We start from the raw sequence: 16,238 nt of genomic DNA on the forward strand, positions 1-16,238 counted from the left end.
TAATGTTACTCGTTTTAAATAATACAGTATATATGACACATAATACAGTCTGGTACACATAACATAAACCCCCCCTCCCTCCCCCAACCCACATCCCACATGAAAGCCAATTAGGACCATTAGACCGCACTACTTTGGTCTGGGGAGCGACCTACAACACAAGTCTACAGTAACGAATTCACTGCACAACCGTGCATGTTTACTATAGGCTAATTACTTAACCCAAATATGAAAAGAAAAAATAATAATAATAATAAATAAAGTTCGACCCTAGTTCGAGCAGTAAGAATTTGACTGCATGGTATAGTATTGGCCTATGAAAACAAAAACTATTCAAAACAATTATTATAGATATAGGCCAGTGACGTGACTTACACCCCCCCCCCCCATCCAATCTCCCATTCTACCAAAACAAGAGAGTAAAGAAAAGAGCAAAACAATACGTATTGATACTCAAGTGCAAAAAGAGAAATAAATAAGTAAATAAAATAAGGACGACAGTAGGCTCACTATAAGGTCGTAAGAGCAACGTAAGGGAGAAATAAAATAAAGACGACTGTTGTCCGTGTCTGGACACCGATCAGTTTATCAGTCGTTTTCTCCGGTTTTTGTAGTCATCAAAAAATAGCAGAAAGAATAACCAAACAAAACAATGACGTGTAAACTAAGGAGAGAGAGAGAAAAGAGGGGTAGCGAAGAACAATAACAAACAAGAAGAAAAAAAAGCAGACATGATTAAGACTCCTCTGTGGTTTCCTCGATAGGACCTGGATTCACCTCGGCCTCTGTGCTTTCATCAGAGGCATGCATCTGGAGTCACGTCAGCCGCGGTGATAGTGTTGTAGAATTTTTCAGCGTCCTGTGGCGTTGAGAAGAGATGCATTTTTCCGTCGTGGAGAACTCTCAGCTTGCAGGGATGAAGTTGAAATCCACGGAAGGCATTCCTGTCAACGAACAGCTGTGTAATTGGATTGAATCCCCGTCTGATCCGGGCCGTCTCCGCCGAGAGATCTTTCCCAAATGATAATTTGGATCCGTTGTGTTTAATATCCATTTGTTTAGCTTTGCGGTAGACAAACTCCTTCTCCTGGAATTTTAAGAACCGGATGAGGACCGCTCGGTTCTGGCCAGGTTTCGGCGGAGCTAGCGTGCGATGTACACGTTCCAATGCGAACGAGCGGCCAGGGTCCAAACCCAGCCATTGTGGCAGCAAGGTGTTGATATAGTCGAGGAGCGACTGCTGTTCCTCTGCACGTTCTCGGATCCCGAATAAACGCAGGTTGTTCATTCTGGACCGGTCCTCGGCGGCGTCTGATCTGGACTCAAGGTGAGTGACTCGTTTGATGGCGGCACCAAGTGCGGCCTCGGCCCGCTCCAGTGCTTCTTCTGTACTTCGTATGCGGTCTTCAGCCTCGTCAACACGGGTTGTGTTGGAGGAGACATCTCGTTGTACGTTGGTTATTTTGCTCTCAACTGCAGCCAGCGAGGTCGCCATAGTGGTCAAGCGGGTCTCTATGTTGTCTAGCTTTGATCCAACTTCAGTTCGGAGACATTTGATTTCCTTCAGAACTTCAGCCAAGGAGGCCATGGTGGGGTCTGTATGATCAGGTGCAAATGTTTGCAGCGACGCCGACGCGGGTTGCTTATCTGCCTTACCCTTGCGTGATCTTAGAAAGAAGTCGCACTCCTTGACTGCGCTTGTAGTAGATTTCTTTGACATATCCAGAGGTTTGTTTTGGTCGAAGTTAGTAATCTGTTTTATAGTTTATGCATTAAAACCTTGCACGGTTGTGTGGAGCAACAGCGCTACGCAGCCATCTTGTTTCAGCCACCCACTGACTGTTGAGCTGCAGTTCCTCTGTCATGTACTTGATCCATGTGTATTTCCTGGACAAACACAGGGCAGTATTATGCGTGTCTTAAGTACCAGGTCTTATTACTTAACTTAAGACCTGGAGGCGTGATCAATGCCATTTGGCTATTCTGAGTGGCCAAACAGCATTGACCACGCCTCCAGGTCTTAAGTTAAGTCATAAGACCTGGTACTTAAGACACGAATAATACTGCCCACATAACAGTCTCTAGTGTAGTGCTGTTTGTAGAGCAAGGTGCCAGTGTGTGCTAGCCAGGCCACACAGGCGTGGATTGCCACGGCTCATGCTAACAGAGAGGCACTGGTGGCTGGTTAACCACTTAAGACCTATTTTAGACTTTGGCGTACAATGGTGTCGCATGGCAGAAAGGAGCCGTTCTGCAAGTGTCGCGATGCATCATATTGTGATTTGTGAGCTTGAGCTTTCGGAAATATTTGTTTATAATGACCTGCCTGCAACCTGCCTAAAATTTGGACACTGGTTTGGAAGTGGTTAAGAAGGTGATGCGACTTAAAAGTGTTGCAATTACTGTATATTTGTTAGACCAAATTGTGATGTTTGACATGTCGCAGTATTGGGATGATTCATATGTAATGTAATATGTAATTAACCTGCTAAATAATTACATAATCTGCCTTGGTCTTTATTTACTGAAAGACTTTTGAGCAACACAGGGAGTGAGATTATTTTGTAAATGTTACAAGATACAATATTTCTTTCATTTGATGTCTTAACATTGAGATTTTCATGATGTTCATTGAGCTCTGTCATATTGTATCATTTGGTTGAGTACCCAGCCTTATAGATAAAGGATACACACAGGCCAATTCTCTTGTCATTACTTTTGCTGGATTCCGACTGAGACACAGGTTATAACTAACTCGTCCAACTGGCTGAACCATAGTTTCTTGGCTGTTGGTCTGTCTGTGCATTGGCAATGACCATCTCTTCTCTCCCTCCCGCTATCTGTCTCTTTCTGTCTGTGCTCTCTCCAGGGACACATCGGGACAAGGCCGTTTCTGCACCATATTCCGTTCGTATTCCCGTGGTGCTCAGGTGAGGAAAACTAAAAAGACAGTTACTGCTTTTGTTAGTCTCTACTGAATAACAAGCTGGATTCTGTACAGCATATGTGTGCTGCACTGTTGCTTGTATATAGAGTATGCACACACAGCATTGGTTTATGAAATGGCAGCAGACAAAATGTTGTATAGTTTAGTTTGTAAAAACATGTTTATCTGAAACTCACCATTTAATGTTTCTAGAATACACATGAATCTATTTTTTTCTTTTCTTTTAAAAGCATGATCAAAATAGGAATGTCAGGTTGAACAGCTATAGGTAGTACTAGTCCACATACATTATGGTCTGTGCCTCTTAACTCTTAATCCACCAGCATTTATTGAAAAATTAGGATCTAATTCATGCCAGCATTTTTTCCATTTGAGCTCTTATTTTGAACAGCCACATTTCCGGTCCACTAGCAGTAGACATAACCTAGGAAGCTGAACGGAGCTGGAAAGGCCTTGTTTACAATGTGAATCCAAACTGGAGCTCTGGAGAGCTCCACATCGCCGGCTCTGTGCCGTCAAACAAACGCTGTTTTGACTAAAAATGCCATCTGTGATAAGGAATAGGAGATACAGGCGATTGAAAGAAACGGATAGAACCGCGAGGTAGCGACGACGTCTTGAGCCCTTAACACCACGATTCAGAGGAAGAGGTTGTTTAAGACAATGTTGTGCCTGGCCGCATTGACCATGTATGTGTGTTTATTGCAGGGCATCCTGCTGGTCTATGACATCACTAACCGGTGGTCCTTCGACGGCATCGACCGGTGGATCCGAGAGATTGACGAGGTGAGTCAGCAGAAGCGCTGAAATGGAGATGGAAGAGAGGGCTGAAGTATTTTTGGCCATAGATGAGCATTTTGGGTGATACACGGCTAGCCAGGAGGCCACACAGATCTCATTTTGAGAAAAAGAAGGCTAGGGTCGAAGTCCAACATCAGTTCTCATGGACAATGAAAACAAAGGAGGGAGGCCTTTGCCTCCAGTGATATGTAAGCCAGTGACATGAAGCTACAAAGTGACCACAGACACTGCTGCATTACGGGCTTAATGCCAAATCTGATTAAAAGCTATAAAACAAAGAAACAAACTAATATTGTGTTCACTCTAGCAGCGACAAAGCTACAAAAAGCGTGGCCAACTACATTGCTGCCGTTGAAGTGTTGCTCAGACCACACTGTCAATGAAAAAACCTAGGGTTAAATAGCACAGGGAACTGGTTAACGGCAAGAATGAGATTTGTTTCCATTTACGGAAGGCAGCACTGAATTGTGGGGAGAGAAGCAGAGTGGAACTGGGGAAACAAAAACATAATTGCGGCTTCACCACTTCATTGGAGCACTGCAAATCTTTTTGCAGCTACAGTAGTTGGGCATCACTTTGTAGCTTCATGTCACTGACTTCCATTGAAAATAAAAGCCTTTTGCTTTGGTGCCGCTAGCATGAACGCAGCATCGTTTTTTGTTTTGTTTTGCTTTGAATCAGATCTGGCATTTTCAGTGCATGTTGGTGTCTGTAGTGTCATTCTGTCAGAAGCGCTCAACCATTTGTGTTTCCCGGGTCCTCGACACACAGCACAGCACAGAGCAGGCTATGCAACGGACCAGTATATGTGAGTTGGTGTCAACTCACACATACTGTGACTTACTGTATAAGCACAGCCTCTCTGAGGTCGCGACTAATGTCAGCGTCATTCCCTCATCAGCCACACACATCTCTGCCAATTACGCCACTGCATTCCCCAGCAACGCATGAAACACAATTGTATACTGAGAAGAAATGCAGAAAACCTAGAAGTCACATTATAATCAACACATTAAGCAAATAAGTCCTTTATATGTATAGTGCTTTTCCAAGTAATCACTTTACAGAAAACAAGTAGAAAACTAAAATAGTAGAATTAGAATGATAAAAATAAATCTAATAAAAACAGCCGTCTGGTTGTTCAATGTTCTCTGTGCCCTGCCCTGACTCTCAGAACATCATCTCGCCCACTTTTTGTGGGTTCCCAGCCCACAGGTTGAGAAACACTGGCCTAGATTGCATTTGGAAGATTGTGTCGTACATAATTGAGTGGCGAGGAATATGGGACATAGGAAAATATGGCAAGTAGGAAAATATGCTCTGCCAAAGCCAAACGTGTATCGCCATGGTGTGGCTCTCGCTCGGACTGGATTCAAAGTAGCCTCAAATAAACACAGAGGAATCCCACAGATGGCTTTCCTCAGGCTATATCGTGGTTTTTAGGTTTTTGGACAATAATGATTTGATTTATTGGTGGTTATTTTGTGTTTTTAGATCAAGGCATTTGTGGTTAATTATTTAACGTGGAGGAGAGTGAGGATGACCCATGCAGCACAGGGTTAAAGCAAGCTTACTGTAATTAGTTAAAGTCAGAGTTGCACTCAATTTTCACAACTGTACACATCCTCACAGGAAGCCACTGTACATGTGACAATCTACAAGCTCATGGTGTGACATCTTGTGAGGTTGTAGATTGACTATTTCTGCTATTTGTCGTAACTCGCCGCCAATTTTGGTGGCTTCTAGCTGTCTGCTATTAACATGACGGGAGACTTTTTCTTATCAACCAGTAACCACCTACCATCTTAGGTTGTTATGTATAAGATGTGTGTGTGTGTGTGTGGGGGGGGGGTCTCCCTGGCTCTGATAGGTCCTTCCTGCTGATTCGGAAGTGGAGGATGTCCTTTTCTCTCTTGTGCGTGTTTGTGTGCGTGCGCAAGCGCAGCAGGGGCTGCGCTGGTATTTTTGGCCTCTGGTATGTGTGTGCTTGAGATCTGCCTTTCCTGCCCCACCTCCTCAGAATCCTGTGGCTGCCGGGTCGCAGCCACAACGCAGTCAAATCCTCAATGTTCATTTAACTCCGAGAGTAACTACGAGCGTTTGCACATGAAATGAAACCATATGGACCCGTAAGGGTGTGATGAAGCGAAACGAAGGGAAAATGTCCGAGCGCAGTCAGAAACAGAACACGGGAGAGCAGGCAAACAGGGTTGTAGATTGGAAATTTAAAAACACTGGAACGTTGGTGCTTCAACCCAGACCCAGTTATTAAGTGGACTTAGTGGTTTTGCTCTGGGAGACGAGCCATGTACCAATGACCGCGTACATCCCAGAGTCATACTAGGTCATTGATTCAACTATTACTGCCTAGAGCTGAGCAATATAGCAATAATAAAAATCGACATTCCTATCAATATTAGTCTTGACTGTTTTAGCTTAAATGTTTTCCTGGTCATCACATTAAGTTGTGATACCAATTGTGGACCATATTTGACTGTTATAGTGAGTGATGGATTGAGACAGATGGACAGACAGACAGGGTGAGACAGATGGACAGACAGACAGGGTGAGACAGATGGACAGACAGACAGGGTGCATGGAGGAGGAGAGAGGCGGCCACTGGGCCAGGCTGCCATCTTCTATTATGTCAGTCAGAACAGATGGCTGTGAATTAGGGAGACACAAGTCGAAGTGACAGGGCAAGTTATTCTCCTGCCCCGGGCCTGATGAATAAGTAACAGACCACCGCTAGTCACTTTGTTCCATTTAATGTGTGCCAGGGCCCTCTCATTCCATCTCCGTCTAGCGCTCTATTGCTTCCACTCGCTCTGGGCCTCTAAATGGAACAATTTAGTCTTAGAGAATTGGAATTGAGTTACAACTGTACTTTGACTGCTTTTTTCCCCATCTGCACCAAGTCGCTTTGCCAAAAATAGCCGATCTACAAGCTCACAATGAGCCACGTTGCGACACACTGTGCGCTTGTAGATCTGCTATTTTTGCAGAATGTTCCCCCCAGGATATGGATGCTGGGGTTAAAGTAGTTAACCAACCCCTTAAAGCTACAATATGTAACTTTCATGTCCTAACCAGGATTCCAACTCCCTGTGAGTGCAGTGAAGGGGAGTTGGTCCCCTTCGAGTTTCATGCAGTACCACTTGTCAACCAGTAGTGTTCCTATCCGACCACATTATCTAATAGAAGTGCAGGGAGACCACACTTAACCGCCACTCTATTGTACTTACTCTACAATACAGAATGGTTACAATAAAAATGTATTCACTAAAGAAAGTGAATCACTTCCAACTCTTTCCCCAATTCCCCAGAATGAGGGTCTTTTTTTGTTGTTTTGAGTGCACAAAAAATAATTGTGGTGTTTCAGTTGGAGCAAAGAGTGCCAAAAACACCATGAAAACTACAACTTCCATGATGAACCTACCGCATGGCTTACTTGATCTCTCCCGTTCCGTCTACCCAGCATGCACCAGGCGTCCCTCGGATCCTGGTGGGCAACCGGCTCCACCTGGCCTTCAAGCGGCAGGTCCCCACGGAGCAGGCGCGCGCCTACGCCGAGAAGAACGGTATGACCTTCTTCGAGGTGAGCCCCCTGTGCAACTTCAACGTCATCGAGTCCTTCACGGAGCTGTCGCGCATTGTCCTCATGAGGCATGGCATGGAGAAGTTCTGGAGGCCCAACCGAGGTGGGTGGATGAATTCATTCATTCATTAATTAATGGGTCGATGTGTGGAGCAGAGCTTTACGGTGATTGTGGATGTTTAATTGTCTTGTTATTTCAGTGTCTGTTGTTTAGATTCTGAATTCTTCACCAGTCCCCATCCCCATCTTCCCCATCCCCATCCCCATCTTCAAGTCCCCATCCCCATCTTCAAGTCCCCATCTTCCCCATCCCCATCTTCAAGTCCCCATCTTCAAATCAGTCCAGTGACTCTGAACTTTTCACGAGTTTGTACAAATATTGGTAATTTGTAAATTCCAATCATTTCTTTTTCGCTCATAGTTATACTGCAGTGAATAATTAACACAAATTCATTCTTAACCCTTAAATTAAATGAATTATTTAAGTGGACTTCATATTGTTTTATTTGGGTGGCATTACGACTCACCGCCATTCTAACTACAGGGCTTCCGCGACCAAAAGCCAAGTGGCCTTGTCCCTAAAAAGACGAAATTCCAGGACTGACTGTAGCATACATAAGTGTATTCATTCTCACATCTTGGGAGTGCTAATGTACGCTAATGTACTGGTCTTCAGATGGATGCTGTCTGTCTCTCTCTCCCTCTCTCTTCTCTCTCATTAATTCTTCCCAGTTCTACCTCTGTCATGGTTGCCTTTATTCAGATCATGTGTAATTAGAAAGCGAGAAGCAGATGGAGAGAGATGTCCCAGCTTGCCCTCTGTAAATAAAACGAGTGCTTACTAAGGCTCTAGAGGTCTGCCAAGGCTGGCTGGCCTGATGTTCAGTCAGTTGAGTGTCTGCTGTGCGAGATCCACGGAGTGAGAAGAAGCCTCAGCTGTTCTGCGTGGAGCTTTTTTAAATAGTCATCCTCCATGTTAGAGAGGAACTCCCTTCAAGTTCACATTATTCCTCTGCAAAATGCATGTTTTTATTCTTGTGTTTGCCATTTCTGCATTATTAGATACTTAGGCCCTCATTTATCAACGTGATTTACACCCAAAAATGGGCGTACGGCAAAATCACCGCAATTATTGGCATTTATCATTCCAGCGTGACTTTGAACTTTGACGTACGCCACGCCAAATCTCACATCTGGTCGGGAGCTGTCGTAGGCTTTGTTTGCACCCTTTTTTCTGTTGTAGAAATTTACATGACAGGCAGTTGTTGGTACCTGCAGAGCACCTCCGATGGTGCCTAAGCGCCAGCTGTAGGGTTTCAGCTGAGAGCCATCCTGGCCTTGACCCTTGCTCACAGGTAGTGACCCTAGACTCTGCATGGCAGGGGCGTCCTCCTCCCTGAGCCAGGCTTTTCACCTGACCGCATACCTGATGGTTTGGACAAGCAATTTAAATCGAGCAAATAGAAATAATGTTGCAAATTAGATACTTAACCCATTCAGGACGGGAATCCCTTTTGGTGTTTAAAGCAGTATGCTATTGAAAAAAGCAGATCTACAAGGTCATCGAGTGCCGCACTACGATTTTTTTCTAAAGTAGCAGATGTACAAGCTCAACACGTCGATTCTAGGGGATGCACACGCAGATACGACACACTAAAGGTCCTACATGCAGAAACAACGGTCGGACATGCGGTGGAACATGCGCTGCTCCCGTGCTTTCGGTTATGGTTAGGTTAGGGTTTGAGGTAGGTTGTCGGTCTAATGACAGTCGGACCAATAGTATGTCGGAACTAAAGCCTGTACCTGATCTAGCCGCATTTCGAGCTTGTGTATCTGCTGCTTGATGGATCTTGATGCATTTGTGTGACGCTGTAGTATGATCAAGTAGGGCATTCATTTACGAGAAAAAAACAACAACCACCAAAGGTTAGAATACGAAGATAAGAGGTTTCTGCCCCAAGGGGTCTAGTCTATACTTGGTCCCCTCCCTTTTCCGCTCTACACCAAATAGTGCAGCTATTTACACCTATACTGTTCCAACCCCCCAGAATAGAGACTCTGCTAGGGTTCATGTAGTCGGCTGTCATCCTGGTGCTGAACTCTTCCCTCTCTCCTCCCATCTGCAGTGTTCAGCCTGCAGGACCTGTGCTGCCGCGCCATCGTGTCCTGCACGCCGGTCCACCTCATCGACAAGCTACCGCTGCCGGTGGCCATCAAGTCCCACCTCAAGTCCTTCTCCATGGCCAACGGCATGAACGCCGTCATGATGCACGGACGCTCCTACTCGCTGGCCAACAACCCGGCCGGCGGCTCCAAGGGCAACAGTCTGAAGCGCTCAAAGTCCATCCGTCCACCCCAGAGCCCGCCCCAGAACTGCACCCGCAACAACTGCAAGATCTCTTAGTCTCTGTGGACTTGGGGGGAGTGCTGGAGATGACGGGAGAGGAGACCATTAGAGGGATCTTTTTGTGGGGAGATGGTGTGTGGACTGTGGGTGGGTTTTGGTGGGGAGTAAAAACCGTGTCCTGGGAATTTGTGCTCGGAACAAGGAGGTAAATCGTGAATGCTTAACCACTCCTAAATTACTTTGTTGACCGGTGTGCCCCAGGGGTCTTTTCCCCTTAAAACCAAAACTCTTCTGCGAAAATAGCCTGTCACAACGTCGTGAGCACGTAGACCGGCTATATTCACAGGATGTTCGCCTATCAGAAAGCGCTATGGGGTTCATGTGATAAAACTCGGTGAAGCGACAGTCCTCCCATCTCCCCTAACATCCTGTCACGCCTGTTGCTTTGAGACCACCTTCTTAGAGAAGTGACTCATCTAATGAGCGAAGGAGGAGCCCGGTGGCGTCTCTACAGCCTTGTTGCTGGCCACTACCAAGCACTGACGGTGGGACAAGACATATGGAAAAGAATCCCTTTCAGTCCCGGCGTTCTCCTGTCTGCGGGAGCATTATTATTACTACATGTACAAAATGGACAACAAGTGTACAGGAACCTTAAGAAACTCTTGCAAACATATTTAGTTAATCTACATTGCGCCACTCATGGTTAGTGTCATAAACGTCACCTCAATTCTTTATAATCTTTGAGACCTTTGAGGTGTGTGTGTGTGTGTGTGTGTGTGTGTGTCTCTCTGTGTGTCTCTCTCTCTCCCCCTCAATTGCACCATCAGTATTCCTTCCTTATTCTGTCCATATAACATTTGTCTATTGACAAGTAAGCGATCAATACTATTGCTGATCACAAACCCACTATTACCCATTTATAACTTTGGCTAGTGGCTACGAATGTCTGTTCTGGCCACAACCCCCTTGCATTTGACTGTAACGCTGCTTTGTGAGTCACGTTTTGTTCCGTTTTCACATGACCTTCACTGATTTTGAAATCACAAATAATTTACAAGTCGAAACAAACTCTAGGTGTATCTTTAGTTGGAGCAGTTTTTCATCGGTTTTCATCGCCCACAGACCCCCTGGGAGTCGTAGTAGAAGACGAGGTCGAAAAGGACAGCTTTCCATTTGCATCACGTCTAGACGCCACCCAAGGGAGCTGTTGGGGTCCAGATGCACATTAATTTGACTGTCGCCTTCTTCCCTCCTCCTGTTTTACCTGGGTTTCCTACTTCCTCTCTCATCCTCTCGCAGCCTGGCGTTTGCCCTGTAGATTCCAGTCCAGTGGTTGCCTTGTGATGTCTTGTTGGTTTTCGGAGGGTGTGTCCAATCCACCCCCACTTCCTCTTCTTCACATCCTGGCTGATGGATGGAGTTCCGGTTGGTTCTCTCCAACAGTCTGGCGTTTGATATTTTATATCCAACGTGTTCAGATCAGCGGTTGATTCATGTCAGGGAGTCCAGGGACCCACAAATGAATATGTATTTAGCTGCAGACCCCCTTCTGGAAATATTTAGTGTCAGTGACCCCCACAGGCCCAAGCCCGTTGACACCTGTTGAGTGGTGAGATGAGGCATCCTCATTAATGTGTTCCTCCAGGAATTGCTCACCCTGCTACTGCTAATGAGGTCTGTGTCTCCTAGCAAAGCTAGTACTTGCTGTACTTGTACTTTGTTGTGAACACAACACACAGAAGAGAACACACATGGCCGACCCTCATAACTCTTATTGTTACTTGCCCACCTCCTCCTGTGCCAAATCTTTTAAGATCAGTCAACAGTCCCAAGCACTTCCTTGCCAAACCTGTTTCATTCCCAAACTCTACCGCCACTGTCTGTCCCCCCCCCCCCCCATGGGTCTCAAAGATGCTTTTCTTGTTCCATAAACCAGCCCCCCCCCCCCCCCCCCCCCCCCCACCCCCAAAAAGGAGGAGACAAATCCATAGCATGTACTAATAGGTTTACCATCCCTTCAGTTCAGCGCCTGGCCTACAGCATGCATAAAAGCTCTTGAGATGGAGAGCACAGGTATCCACGGCTGTTAGAAAACAAAAGCATGGCTTCCAGCATTGGGTCGTCATCCAGCTGAATAAAGAGTGCCAAAGTGATGAGTCTGAGGAGAGACACAAAGAATAAAAGAAGCACAAGCTCTGTTAGGGAGACCAGCGTTAAGCTAAGATTGTGAATTGTTCAGAGAGTGCACTCGGGTAGAAGGGTTGTGTTAATATCGAAACAGTGTCCTTAGTTTTTACGCATCCGTCTGCTCAGCGCTCAGACAGAAAGCAGATGTGGCATCACTTCTCTCATCTCAGCTCCTGATTTCCCCAGGGAATGTTCCACCCAAGAACCTCTTATTACACCCGCGTCCATTTTTTTGTATTGCATTGTAATCGACCCATTCCGTCAGTCATAACTGTGTTTTAATCCTCTTCGGATCAAACAGTTCTAGGCCTGCACTATTGATTTTTATGTTTTGTGTTTTCTTTTATCGGCCAAAGATCAAGGTCAAAGTTCAGCCCAATGCTTAGCATATTTAGAATGAGCCTAAAGGAACAGATGGCGTTGGTGCGCCAAGCCCATGAACGCTTTGCGTTGCGATGCGCAGTGAGTTTAAAGATCGGCTGTTTTTTGTTTTGTTTTTGGTGTGCGACACTCGTGCACAACTTATGTATAAACCAGGCACGATCTGCCCTCATTGACGACATGGGCTCTGTTTTTCCGTTTCACGAATACATGCACACACCCCGTTCCTCCAGGCTCTGTCCTGCCTTTCATCTCTCTCCCTAGTCCCTACATTCTCTCTCATCCCCCCACCCCCCCTCACCATCTCCACATGCTGCCCCATGATTCATAGCTGCTGAATTATAGATGCTCTTTTCATATATCTCTGGAGGGCTTTATCAGTCCACCCCAACTCTCTCTCTCTCTCTCATCTCCCTCTCCTCCCCCCAGCAGCCAGTAGGAAGCCTGCTAGAGTGGTCTCCAGATTTCTATTTATCAGTCTTTACTCTCCTGGGCATCATCTGACCAATGTTTTCCTGTCACTACCTGCACCTGGCTTCCTTTCGCTCCCCTTTACACCAGACAACACATGGGCTTTCTCCTTGGAACAGCTTCTTTAGGTATCGCACTTGAATTCAGGAACTATGCCCTCGTCAAAACTCTTCTCGTTTCACACAACACAAATACAAGCCACCCTATTAGCTGAACAGATGTGAACATTAAGGAGGAGTGGCACTGTCAAACAGGTCTGGGAGATATCAAATAAATACATTGAAAACAAGAGAGATGTTAATACAGTAACCAAATACTGTTACCTACACACGCAATAAGCCATGTGTAACTCAGGTCATTGCTAATTGAACATTTTCTTAAATGAGCATAGATACACAGTCTGCACTTTAGAAATGTAAAACAAATGTAAACTCAGAAGTGCAAAATCCATCCTGTGTCTCAATCTCTCTCTCGGTCTCTTTGTCTCTCAATGCTAGCAATCAATTTGCAACATTGCCCCTAAAGCTCGAGGGTATATTCAAACTAAAGAATCTCTGAATGCCCAATCTTTTGTAAAATCGGTGTGAATTGAAGATAGCAGATTCAATTCAATTCACTTTTTTTGTCCTTTTTGTGTCAGTCTTGACATTTCCAAAAATCTAGTTTGGGCTGCTGCTGTTCCTTTGTGTGTGATGTGATGGGACGTCTTAAGCCCGATTTACATTTTGTCCTGTGTCGCGTGCCAAAAATAGTAGATCTGCTATTTTGGGAAACGGTAGGACTCTTCTCCCCTCCACTTGTCCCCCCTCTCACTTCTCTTATCTCAGGGAGTTGCCCTTTGACCTCCAGACTTTCAAGATGCCTTGACTCACCCAATGAAGCCTCCTTGCTTTTAAGACAGACCTCTCTCGCTCGCTCTCTGGCTACAGTCTCCGGGGAAGTCCTATTCCCCACCTCACCTTGTGGGACAATTGACCGCATGCCGGCCGTTTGGCTCTGGTGTCATGTGACATAGGAGCAAAACAAATGGCCGCTGCGTGAATGTGGTCAATAGGAATGAGCCGGTCCTCGCATTTGTGACGAGAGGAGATGCTTCCTATATAAAGCAGGCATTGGCTGAGTGGTGTGAATGGACGTTTTATTTCCCTGTCAAAGGGAGGATATGTGATGGAGTATTGTTTTAGTCCTCTACCTCTACCCCACCCTCCTCTTTCTCACACACACACACACACACACACACTCACTTCCATCCCCACTGTTTCAAGCACGCTTTTATTAGCATCGCAGACCAGTGTTGTGAGCACGACGAACAAACGAGGCGCTGAAATAAAGGACTTTGAGAAAACTCGTAGCCGATGTTTTGAGAAGAGGTCTGCCTCTCTTGTCTCTTAATCCGCTGTTGCTCGGCACGGACAGTGGGTGGTTATTATAATTTTTTTAATTAATGTTGTGAGTCAGACCTTTCAGTACATGTGATATAGAAAAGACGTTTTGGTTCGTCATTTTAAAGCTTAAGCCTGATTCATACAAGTTGCGCGCCGGTGTCACGTGCCGAAAACAGCAGCTAATAATACTACGTCTGCAAGTTCTGTCTGTGGGCTTGTAGATCTGCTGTTTTCAATGCACAACAACGCACGCAACGAAGTATACATCAAGCCTTATTTGTATTGTATTTTACCACCCTCTTCTGTTTGTTTTTGGGGGAGGGGGTTGGACCCTATGAGTTTGTCAGTTTATCTTCCACCTGTCAAACAGGTTTTCACCTTGTAACTGTTGACAGGGTTTAACCACTTAAACCCTAATTTCTTAGTCAAACAGAGTTACAACTGTACTTGGGCCATCTATAGCAAATCTCTTTGCAAAAACTGTCAATCTACAAGCTCACAATGCATGCGTTATTGCGTTGTGAGCTTGTATTTGTGGTTAATGTTACCCCCAAATAAGTATGCTGGGGTTCAAGTGGTTAAAAAGGATGGATTGTTTTGTAGAGAATGAGAGCGTATTTGTAACTGTTGTGGATTCTGAGAGCCTGATAGGAATAGCCTATGATAACTGGCTTGTGTAAGCGGGAAAGACTGGTGAAAATGACTTGGTAAACACTATTTTTGGGGTGTTTCTTTTGACATTGAAGCTGCCGAGTAAGCAAAGTGAGGGTTTGTGTGTGTGAATGTTCCTCAAACACCAAGCTGAACATTTTTTCTTTTCTTTTTTAAATTATTGATTGTACAGTACAATGGCTTAGGGTATGAAGACTTTTTCACAATAAAACTGTTAATGTTATAAACTTTGCGTGTGTCCGCTGTACATTTTTCTACCCTCAACCACATTTTGTTTCAGGAAGATGTTGCATCATTGGACAACAGGGGTTACAACTTACAGGGCATCTTGAATATATATGAACATTTCTTATTAAAAAAAATATATAATTTTAGCAACACAAATATTGCCACATTTGGTGGCCCTTCAAGTTTGGACATGAAAAGGTTTGAGAACCATTGACCCTTTGGAATGGATGCTTGCACTGCGGTTTCTTAAGGTGCTTTGCTTTGGATAGAGTGCCACCTACTGGATCTTAAGTGCATAGACAAAAACGGAAGAGATTGAAAACATCAAAAAGTGCATTTTAAAATGGATACCTAAATAAAAGCTATTGTCTGTAGATAAGCCAGTGTAGCCTAGTATACATTTGTGACATTTCTAGATCTATCCTCTACTAAAGAAAGTCTTAATTGACTAAGAATGTGTCTCCAATAAAGTATTACATTGTGTCTGCCACACAGTCCTGCTTTTAGTTTTCAAGTTAGTGAGGTTGAGAATTATTATTGACTAACAAAGTTGTCGACTGTAAAGCCAAACTGATTACTCAACAGCTTTCACTGGACACGACAGGAAGCATATTCTGCAGCCTGACCTGAGTAATACAGCGAGTCTTTTATGACTCCTTTCAATACAAGGGTGTTTTCACTCCGTCCTGATTGACACTAGTAGAACTGCTTGTTTTTCTGCTGAAAATATTAGCCTAAGAACGAGGCGTCTCTTTAGAATTTCAATTCTGAAAACATAGCATACTGTAAAAGGAGGCTGAACTCATAGTCAACAACGAACACTCATGTATCAGGTGTTTGTAAAGATGATTTTAAACTGAAAATGGTAACAACTGAGGAGGTACTTAAAATACTGTGTGCCCTTCAACCCCACAAGGCCACTGGCCATGACAATATTCCCTCCAAATTTCTCAGAGACTCTGCCATCTCTATAGCTCCAATCATCACCAACAAATAAACCTCTCCATCAAACAGGGACAGGTCCCCCAAGATTTCAAACTGGCCAAAGTAAACCCCCTGAACAAGAAAGGGAGCAAATTAGACCCTGGCAACTACCGCCCTATTTCTATTCTTAGCTCCATCTCGAAAGTGTCTATGAACAGGTTGAAAAGTATCTTGCCACAAAAAAACGAAAACTTCAGAACATCCCACTCCACTGACGCATGCCTCCTCTATTTG

General features: G+C 44.8%; 1 protein-coding gene across 3 annotated transcripts in view; it reads left to right on the forward strand.

The window, feature by feature from the left end:
• LOC306937667 (ras-related protein Rab-40C) overlaps window positions 1-15,022 on the forward strand; it is a 35,767-nt gene extending 20,745 nt beyond the window's left edge. The window contains exons 3-7 of one of the 3 annotated variants that reach the window (XR_013791633.1): window positions 2,870-2,930; window positions 3,656-3,733; window positions 7,227-7,449; window positions 9,473-11,125; window positions 11,436-15,022. Coding sequence is in view for 1 of the 3 variants with exons in the window: in XM_079521564.1 (XP_079377690.1) it covers window positions 2,870-2,930; window positions 3,656-3,733; window positions 7,227-7,449; window positions 9,473-9,750 (640 nt within the window). In the remaining 2 variants the exon portion in view is untranslated. Of the gene's footprint in view, window positions 1-2,869; window positions 2,931-3,655; window positions 3,734-7,226; window positions 7,450-9,472 lie in introns of all 3 variants that reach the window. The other 2 variants (XR_013791634.1, XM_079521564.1) reach the window with 2 other exon arrangements.
• Window positions 15,023-16,238: the final 1,216 nt, after the last annotated feature.

Source organism: Electrona antarctica, assembly GCF_951216825.1.
Source record: "Electrona antarctica genome assembly, chromosome: 14".
Classification (NCBI taxonomy): Eukaryota; Metazoa; Chordata; class Actinopteri; order Myctophiformes; family Myctophidae; genus Electrona; species Electrona antarctica.